Source organism: Octopus sinensis, linkage group LG2, assembly GCF_006345805.1.
Source record: "Octopus sinensis linkage group LG2, ASM634580v1, whole genome shotgun sequence".
Classification (NCBI taxonomy): domain Eukaryota; kingdom Metazoa; phylum Mollusca; class Cephalopoda; order Octopoda; family Octopodidae; genus Octopus; species Octopus sinensis.
The window spans coordinates 134,910,363-134,920,746 of record NC_042998.1 but is presented as its reverse complement, the minus strand read 5'-3'; the positions used below and the strand labels follow the sequence as shown (position 1 = coordinate 134,920,746).

Below are 10,384 nucleotides of genomic sequence, written 5' to 3'. Positions count from 1 at the left end.
GAGATCAATAGAATAAGTACTAAGCTTACAAAGAATAAGTCCCGAGGTTAATTTCTACAACTAAAACCATTTTGAAGCGGTGCTCTTGCATGGCTGCAGACAAATGACTGAAACAAATAAAAGAATATACGTATATATAGTGTATATTGGTTTTGTAACTATGAATGTGTGTGTATGTATACATGGATGGATGGATGGATGGATGGATGGATGATTAGTGTTTCTGTTTCCAAAACAGAGAAAGCCACTGAATAATTAATAGAATAGATTGTATATCGTATATGAATATTATTTACATTATTTACATTTGACGGATATTGTCCTCATCTTGTTTGTTGTTAACACGTTTCGGCTGATATACCCTCCAGCCTTCTTCAGGTGTCTTGGGGGAAATTTCGAACCTGGGCTCTCATTCCTAAGGTATTTTTCGGTGTTATTATTATCATTATTATTATTGTTCAGGTCACTGCTTAGAATCAAACTCGGAATCTTGGGGTTAGTAGCCCGCGCTCTTAACCACTACGCCATATGTCTGTGGGCATATGGCGTAGAGGTTAAGAGCGCGGGCTACTAACCTCAAGATTCCGAGTTCGATTCCAAGCAGTGACCTGAACAACAACAACAAAAAAATAATAATATTCGGTATATCAGCCGAAATGTTGTGTTAACAACAAACAAGATGAGGACAAATATCCGTCGAATGTAAATAATGTACATAATTCCTCATCTCTTACATATAGAATTGTATCTTATATGAAGTTGTAGCTTCTTGAATTGTGACTCTTAAGCTTCAAGTTTCCGATTGCGCATGTCTATATAACACATCATCAAACAAGTAAACGTGTAAATAACGAAGAAAATATGCCAAACAAAACTGTGAATATTTCTTTTTTATCCAACATACACTACAAAACAACCAATAAAACGTTATTCAAAATAATTAGGAACAATAGTTACATCAAAGACCCTCCCACATCATTGTCACAATACTTCAAATAATATGCTCAGATTCCTGTAGCAAGCAATTCATGAAACATCTTTCCAAAGTCATAAAACTTCCAAAACATAAATACATCAGAAACACGAAATGCAAGATATGCAATGCAATTTCCAATTATATCTATCAGATGCCAGAAAAGCAATAGAGAAATCTCGAAACTAAAAAGCCGGTGTTTGTAGAAATCATGATACACCGAAAACAAGCGCGCGCACATACATATATACACACAGTCTTTCACATTTTTATTCATATTCTGTTTACTTTTGTATTTTTTACACTATATTCTTCCCATTCTTTCATTGTATGTTGGTGTCTAATTGCTTCATTGGAATATAAGGAAGTACATTTTATTGATGTACCAAATAAAAGTGTTACTGCTAATATTAAGAATTTGATTTTTTTTAATGATTACTTAGTAAAAAAAATAATCTAAAAAACTTCCTCTACATATTGGAGGAGGAAAATCCTTATCGAAATTGTCAGTTGGAACGACTCTGTCAAAATGTTCTGCTCCAGTATGACACAAAGTGACATAAAAGCGCCTGTGCTTTACTTCTCTGAGAGGTCGGAAACGAAACCATTCATATTGTTGATTTATAACCGGTGTGAGTAAATAAATATCCATTCCCAAAAAGGTTGCAGCGGCAAATATTTCGGCTGTTGTTGCCCATACTTTATCTGAACGCATTTTCTCTACATGGTCGTCAATTGTTTCAGTGCCATCAATAAAGAGTGAAAATAAAGCTGGTCGCTGTTTCATATAGTCAACAACTTGCTTTCGAATCCATTTATGAAATCTTTCACTTCCGAAAACTTCTTTACTCAATGATCGAAAAAAACAATTCCCATCTCCAGAAATTAGGTCAATTTTCCGACGAGATTTTGAGAGAACTTTCTCTAAAAACGCATAAATTGTATCATGTGGCGGTGTATTAATGTTATCTGTTGCTCCACCAGGAGATTCGATTAACTTCGTTTTCGGCTTAGAAGTATTTTCAAATGACTTCCCAAAATCATCTGTATTACTTATGTTAAGTTTAGAAAATATGTTTTTCCTTTCAGATAATGACGAAAGATACCTTATTGGACATCCTGAGATGATGCTTGGAATCATCAGATTAAATTTGGTTTGACAAATGTTGGGAGAACAGCATTTTATGAGGGAAGCACTTTTATGCTAACGATCCTCTTTCAAAAACCTTTATACATCCTCCAACCTACAAACGAAATCCGAATGAATTCATGGAAAAGTTACAACTAAATTACGTCATAGTAAATTAAGCTTTCTTATTGGATCATTACTCCACTACGTAAGAGATAACACAGCTTACTTAAATTGTTATGGGAATAAGACTGGTTTTAACAGACATAAAAAGGCATATCTACTCGAATTGCAAGTACTTTGGGACATGTGACATGTTGATACAAATTAATTTATCAAAATAATTGACTTATAATAAACTCTATTTACTTCCAAGAGTGTATTCGTAGTAGCTCAAGTAGACATGTTGTTCATATAATATGTATTTCAATATGTGAACGGCGAATGCAAATCGAAAATATTTCCTGATACTCAGACTTCAGTGATGAAAGTTGCAGAATCTTTAGGTTTACTAACACTAGCGTAGAAAGATCTTTTCTTTTCTCCTCCTCCCGCACAGCTTCACCCTTTCCTGTGTTATCACTAATGTTTACCTAGTGCACAAAGGGAAAACATATGCGCACAAGGGTTTTCAAGATGAAATCGAATATCTTTAGTTGAAGATAGTTACTGGGATTTTTGTACATATATGTAGCAAAGAAAAGCAAATTTCTGCATATATCCACAGTAAAAATATTAGAAGGAACAGCGCTTATCACCCTCGCCATTATAAAAGCATCATTATCGAAACCTTAATATTGATTTTGTTTCAACAATTTTCCGTTTAACATTGCACTCAATTTGTTTTCGTCAGAATGGGACACTTATTTCAAGCTTGAATATTTGATGGTAGTAGCTAATTGCTGTGTGCACAACTTGAAATTGAAGACCTATCAAAGCTAATGTGGAAAACGATATTACTGGCTCAGCGTGATGAAATCCATTTCAATCGCCGCCGCTTGAAGACACTTTTTTTTAGCAGTATTGGGTAAAATCCCTGGCGAACAGAGATCGGCGACTCACTTTCAATGCATAAAGTTGTCATCTCCTTTTCACATGTCAATATCTTTAAAAAATACAAGAGCATCAACATATCCATTCTTTCTCTTTTTTATTAAGTCTGTTTGACTTCTCATTCGTTAAGAATACTGTAGATCGGATCGGACAACTCTATAGCATTCATGTGTAGAAGAAATAAATACTTGAAGTTCTGTATTTTTTTACATTGTACATTTAACTATTAATTTATTAAATTTATTTATTTACTCTAAATAAAAAGTTGATTATTTGCACCATAAAGGTAAAAAAGGTAAAGACCCCCTTCGGTCATGAATGACCATGGGATTGTACCTAGAAAGTTACCCTCGGTTGTTTATGGAAGACCAGCAGTCGCCCATGCATACCAGCCTCCCCTCTCCACGCCACCAGTGTTATCCAAGAGAAAGACAAAGGTCGATACAGCTTGGCACCATTGACGTCGCAACTCATTTCTACAGCTGAGTGAACTGGAGCAACGTGAAATAAAGTGCCTTGCTCAAGAACACAACACGCAGCCCGGTCCGGGATTCGAGCTCACAACCTCACGATCGTAAGCTCGACGCTCTAACTACTGAGCCATGCGCCTTCACTTTGCACCATAAGGTCTACATAACGGAAGCTGAAATCGATACTGCTTAACTATTATTTGTGCATATAAAATATACATTTATTACACAATCTATGTAACTTTTATACAAAAATTCTTTTTTTATGCTTGAAAAGACCGAAAAAAAAAAAACCCGAATGAACAAACACATATTCAATGTCAACAAGCACACATCTTCACTGGCTATAACACGCCATGACTTTTGTTTTTTAATTTACGATAGAATAGAAATATTTAATTAGCATTTCAATAATTTGTTTAATTAAATCAGACAAAATAGTTACGCAGTCCACTCTGTTGAAAATATTTGGGCAAGGTCTCCGATCAGAGGACACCTTCCCTTTTCATTTCCACCAGTCTCAGAAGCTCTTGTAACGATAAGGATTTTATTTTGGTGTAGTTACCAATTGTAACGGGTAAGATTGATTAGTAAACAATATGATGAAATGTCGGAGTCAGCATCTGTAACGATAAAAATTTATTGTTATGATTGCTTACTTTAAGATGTGAAAGATGAACAATACATGAAGTTTTAAGGAAGTATTTATTTACCGTTACGTTACAATACCTTGCCTCGACGAGCAGGTTTTGATACATCCAAAAGCATGCGAAGTAAAGTTTGTGTATGTGTCCTCTTAATTGTTTAGTAGTAATTACAGAGAGAGAGAGAGATAGAATGATGTTGTAAGAGAACAGAATTAGAGCTAGTGAGAGTCTTTCTTTTTCCCTCTGGCCGTTTTATCTGCCTGCTTCCATGATTCTAGTGGTCGGTTCACGAACTGATGTTAGCTCTTTCTCAACTCACGAGTTATCACCAAGGTGAGTAACTGATTTTTGCTTGGGATATGCTTGCTTATATAACTATCCAGAAGGATAGATATATAATTGAGAACAATAGATTTAGTTGGTGGTCTTGTTATCTCTTCTAGCTTTTGGTGAAGTAGAAGAGGTTAGAAAGGGTCAAGTAGTGAAGACATTATTTCGGCCTAGCTAAAGGCATCTGGAAAATGTAAAACTGCTGTCAGAGAAAAACCATTGTTCCATCGTGGGAAAAGTTCTGTTGCAGTGTTAATTTAAATTTGGCTATGGTGGATCGAATCCACTTCATGCATGCAAGATCCACTACACTGTGAAGGGTCACAGACACTTCTCCTGACTAAAAGAATTTTTAAAAAATAAAAGAAGCAAATTAAGATTGTAAAATGGCAGCAAATCTCTTGCCAACGTTACTTTTATTTATAAATTCTAAATGCGGGTTGATTCTCAGTGGAAAGAAAAGGATGTATAATATGTATATTACAAAATATTCATCCTTCTTGTTTGATGATTCTATTACAGAAAGAGCAAGGAGAAGCGTTACACACCTATGCCAATTAAAAAATATGTAGGGACTTTCAGCAAGACGTCAAAGGACCACTAGAAAGAATCTTGTCGGGTATATGGAAGATTGTAGTTTTCAGTGATCGAGGGAGACCTTGTAGAACTGTGTTTGATTTTTCACGATAGAGGACAAAGCAAGGTAACAGGCTAGCCTGGTGTCACAGACTCATATAGGACAACGGAACTCAAGTGTGAGACAGAGATATTGGCAATTTTATTAGCCATTAGCTCGTCGTTACATTTACGACACAGTTTAGGTTGGTGGTGTGCACCGAGATAACAAAAATCGACGTGGTCGGATGGAGTCTGTGTGGACATAAAGTTCGTGATGAGCCCCGAAGACGGTGGAGTTCAGCAGTGACGAAGCTAAAGTATGTACTGCTGGGGCAGCCCTTGAGTTAGTCGCTCCTCACCCCTATAAGGCTTATACAGCAGACCCAAAAGATCCACCTCCACAGAAGCATCGCCCGGGGCGGATTGCACCCCCACCTCATCTCGTCCCACCCCTACCATCGCTACTGGTGGTTCAGAGCAGAAAGACCAGCTGTTGCGTACGTGTCAATAAGATCTACTCGAGGATTTTCTTCCCTGTGGTGCTGGGAAAACAGGGAAGGAAAGCAGAGGACTGAAATAGAATGAGCAACAAAATAGCAGAACCTATAAACTGCCGTTTTCAGAAAACAACTAGTCCTTGTTTCGAGGATGGCTTAAAAACTCGCCTCGCTCGTCAAAGAGCAAAGCTAACGAACATTAGGCATAGGACACCCACTCCGTCTATCATATAAACAACATACAATGAGTCTCATTAAGGAAAATTAAACATGTTTGCTTTAACAAAGCAGGAGGATGTAATAAATCGATTAGAAGAGCATGGAAGAGGCTACATGATTTAATTTTATTCATATTTTATGGAAGCTCATGATGTACAGTTGGGGGGGGGGGGAATAAATATTCGTACAATTCAAAATTCTTTATTTATTTAATTTCTAATGAACATAAATGGGATATACCAATACTATATTTGCATGCACAACCTTCTCACCCCCACAATGGGATGAAAACAAAAACAACCACACACGAATTGCTTCAACAACAATCTCTTTATCAGCAATACGCAACAATTCCAACAACTGACAGTATCAAAGAGAAAGCCTTCAACAATCCAACCGCGGTCAAAAATGACAAGACTTAAACAAACAAGTTGATACTCTGCAACACCAACAACATGCGGCGGCGCCGGCGTCCTTATTTCTTTAATTAGGCACAAGGCCTCAATAGAGAAGGGACAACATAAAAACAGACAAAACAATACATTGGGGGTACATAGAAACACATATCGAATGAATTATGGACATAATGAAAACGAGAATGAAATGGCTTACCTATCCCCACCCCCCACCATAACAGATAGTTCCATTTTACTGTTTTTAAATAAACAGTTCATATTGGTCTTGTATCTGTTGGTTTATAACATATACTCTATTAACTCTTCGAAGGCTACCACCGGCGGCAATTCATCGTAGCCAATGTGTATTGCTGTCATCTCTATTCTTTCGCCAAACAACTCCTTCAATTTCTTTCCTCTTTCTTTTTCCAACAAAACAGCTTTAAAACCTTCGTTACACTCTTTGGCCGCTAATTTCACTGCGATAACGTTCTTCATCTTGGCAATTCTCTTCTCTATCTCTACACTTTTTGGGCATTGCACTGTAGTGATCCTACAACGGTGCGCGCTCGCGCACCGTCCATTTGTATTTCGCGCGTGTTGGTGCCTTCACCAAGGCACAGAAAGGAAGGGCCCTCTCGCGCATGCGCGAACCACCGGAAGCACGACCCTGGCCAAGGCAGGGGGTCGTAGAACGTTTGACCACTAGCAGCAGTCAGCGGGGACTTTGAGACATGGCTATCGAAGGCAACGGTCACACGTATATTCTCTCTCCGTCAGGGCTTGATTCTAGCAGCAGTCGGCCGAATGCCTTTAACCAAATTGTTGCCGACCACATTCAACTTCCCTGTTCGACGCCATCTTGAACCCGTTCTGGTTTCATCGGCTGAATATTGTAAATATTACAATCGATTAACTTTCAGCCTTGCGCGCCCCGAACCAAGGACATCAGATAACACACTTATTGTTATTGTTACCAAGAAAGAGAATAAAGTAGTTATATATATTTTACGTCTGCGTCTTGTTGTTTCTGACTGGTAGAATTCTGGATTATTAAAGCAACGGCTAGTGAGTGATTGCTTTCTTGTACCCCGAAAGTACAAGACAAGATATTCACTCACACTCTCGAAGTTCGTTTACAGCACTATTGTTCTCAGGTTTCTCCCTTTTGGTGTCAACCTCCTTCTCTCCTCACCAATCCCCTTCCTCTGCCACTAGCATTTCTGTCTCTGTCTGTCTCTCATTCTATGTTGTTATCATCTCTCTTTCATTTTCCTTTCTTTTCTGTATTCTTTCCTCCTTGCTAGTTGATGGTCTCTGCGTTCGCTCCTCACGTACTTGTGTTGTCTTTTCATTTTTTTCTCTTCTCATTTGTATTTTCTTGTTTTTCACTCTGCTTCTCCTCTCCACTTGCCTTTCTTTTCTTCCTCGGACTTTTTGGTGGTGAGTCTGTCTTCTTTCTTTTTACCACTGTGCATTGCTCTTCCATTTTCTCCTCCTCCACGGTTGCACCCTCTTCTTCCTGATATTCCTTCCCTGCCTCCTCCTCTTCGTGTTTCTAGGGACACTTAGCTTTCATATGTCCTTTTACTCCACAAATAAAACATACAGGCAGTCTTCCTTCCACCACTATTCTCAACCTTGCTTCGTCTGGCAGTATCAGTTCTTCCGCAATCTTGTGGAGATCTGGCAAGCTTATATGGACCAATAACTTTAGTCCATACCCCCCAGCAGTTCTTGATATTTTTATTATCTCAGTGTCCTCTTCTGTGTTGAATAGGATGGTTACCACCAGCCACGCCTCATCAATTTCTGTGGGAACTCTACCTATTCTTACTCTGGCCGCGCGTTTGCCACAGTAAATCAGTAGTAGTGCCCACTCCGCTGATCTCAAAGGCACAGTGGAGTATTTTCTCGCTTCTGCTTCATTCACGAAGCGTACCTCCACTGTGCCATATTTCCTTCCTCTGGTGCAGAACGTCGTTATGTTCTTAATTTCTCTGAAGCACTCCTCGACCGCCTCCTCCGCTGCTATTTCCACCTTTTTTGTTGCAATTTTTAATGTTCTGGACAGAATTGTTACCTTCTCCGTTTTATCTGTTACTTCTTTGGGAAGCGTCAGCCTCAGGCTATCTCTCTCCTTTCTCAACAAATCATTGTATTTTTTAAAGTCTCTCTCTTGTAATTTAATTTCTGTAACCTGCAGTAGCTTCGCTGACAGGCCTTTGCCAGTCACCGCAGCATAACTGCCCGCTTGTACTGGTGTACTTTCCATATTATTCACGACTTCACTCATAAATGGGGAAACGGTAACAAGTTCAACAGGTAACAACAATTCCACAATTCAATAAATAACAGTTAAACAAAAACGGTACTTACAAGGATATACACTGCCAACTCACTAACTCAAACAAAGCACAAACGGCAACGCCCACGTCCTTATTACTTTAATTAGGCACAAGGCCTCAATAGAGAAGGGACTGTTGTTGTTATATATATATGATGTATTGTGTATTAAAGGAAGTAGTGAGTACTTAGTATGAAAGATTAAGAAAATGAGAGAGACTGAAAAAACGTGTTAACGATACGAGATACTTTATTAGACTGCCGTTGTTGTACAAGGTATTTGTTGTGGCGGGAAACTTACTGAATGTCCTTGTATCAAGGGAGACAATGGGCAACGTTGATTGTTCATGTTTGTTGTGATGATTACATAACAGGGACAACACAAAAACATTTTTTTCATCTTCCATTATATCATATATTTTATGTCCCCAATGTGATGCATGTCCTTCTCTGTTGGCCCGTTATGGGTAATAAAAAAAACTCAAACATCTCTGAAAGTTTCATCCGAATCTATTCAGCAGTTCTTGAGATATCTTGTACATGGACAAACAAACATGACTAAAAACAATACCTCCGCCTTAGCGAAGGCGGAGGTAATTAGGTTGTTACTCAAAATTGCTTTCCAACTTTTGGCATTCTATTTAACTTGATTATCTGGATGGTCTCTTTTTAAATGATCAAGAAAACTTGAATGTTTTAAAGCTTCGTTAGAAAGCGTACTATTACATAAAAAAAGCATATCTCTTTTTGAGGAGGATCAAAAGAACTTTCAAAACAAAAATACCTATAAGATATGTAATTACCCCAGTATTGATAACATCCCTTTCATTGCTCCGCTTAACATTACTAAAAAAGAATTAACAAAAGCATTTTAAAATACCTGAAATTTGAGAAAAAAAAAAGAGCATTCATTGTGTCATTAGAAAAGCTGTGGAGTTCATATACAAGGTATCCAACCTCAATACAGTTTTTGTCCAGATACATTCTACAGTTAAGCCTATGAATCTAGGTGCAATAGACATAACTGAACTTTTGCATTGTTTTGATGCTAGTAATACGAGATGTCACATTATTACAGTCCAATGGACTACTAGGCAATTTACAATTTTTAATTAAAATAATTTTTAAAAATCAAACTCTGATTTGGTAGCTAAAATGCTCTAAAAACATACTGAAATAGTAATTTTGTTAGCTCAAATCTAATTCTAAACTGAAGTACTCTCATTCTTCTAAAGCAGGCCGATCTTGCAGTCTCTGGTTGGCATTGTTTGCAAAGTTTGTGTTGGTACTCCTTATTTACGGATTATCATCTAAGAAAGCGAAGTCCGAAACTGCTTTATTCTTTTAGATAGTCAAGGGCAACCTGCGGTCGCAAGTGGTGCGGGGCAATCTGAATGGCACATCTAAACGAAAAATTACATGAATATTTTTAGTAGTGCGGCCCGTCACATGATCAGTTGTGTCTCATGCAGCTCGATTCTCGGAAACTTCACCCATGACTGTTTTAGAAGCTTGTAAACTTAGAAGTGATTAAATCAAGTGATTTTTAAAAATCACAACGAAGTACAGAGCAAACGCGAAAAATAAGAAGCACTACAGCACTAAAAGAAACGTCATCAGTAATAAATGACAGCACAAAAATAACATGCTTCTACTCAGATACGGCGTATGACAAGGATACACTTTTGAATTACAGGTACAATCCAT

The 10,384-nt window shown here is 37.8% G+C and overlaps 1 protein-coding gene and 1 long non-coding RNA gene across 2 annotated transcripts; one reads left to right on the top strand and one right to left on the bottom strand.

The window, feature by feature from the left end:
- Positions 1-1,227: 1,227 nt before the first annotated feature.
- Positions 1,228-2,259, bottom strand: LOC118762324 (OVARIAN TUMOR DOMAIN-containing deubiquitinating enzyme 7-like). Its single transcript, XM_036500802.1, has one exon. It carries the CDS (start codon positions 2,112-2,114, stop codon positions 1,413-1,415), a length of 702 nt encoding a protein of 233 aa, XP_036356695.1. The 5' UTR covers positions 2,115-2,259; the 3' UTR covers positions 1,228-1,412.
- Positions 2,260-2,281: 22 nt separating this feature from the next.
- LOC118762325 lies at positions 2,282-3,354 on the top strand. Its single transcript, XR_004998075.1, has 2 exons — positions 2,282-2,499; positions 2,578-3,354. It is a non-coding gene; the product is annotated as an uncharacterized LOC118762325 (long non-coding RNA).
- The last annotated feature ends 7,030 nt before the right edge of the window (positions 3,355-10,384 follow it).

Bases quoted from the DNA above. Each gene is read 5' to 3' on its own strand.
- LOC118762324 (XM_036500802.1), bottom strand. From the start codon at position 2,114: ATGATTCCAAGCATCATCTCAGGATGTCCAATAAGGTATCTTTCGTCA.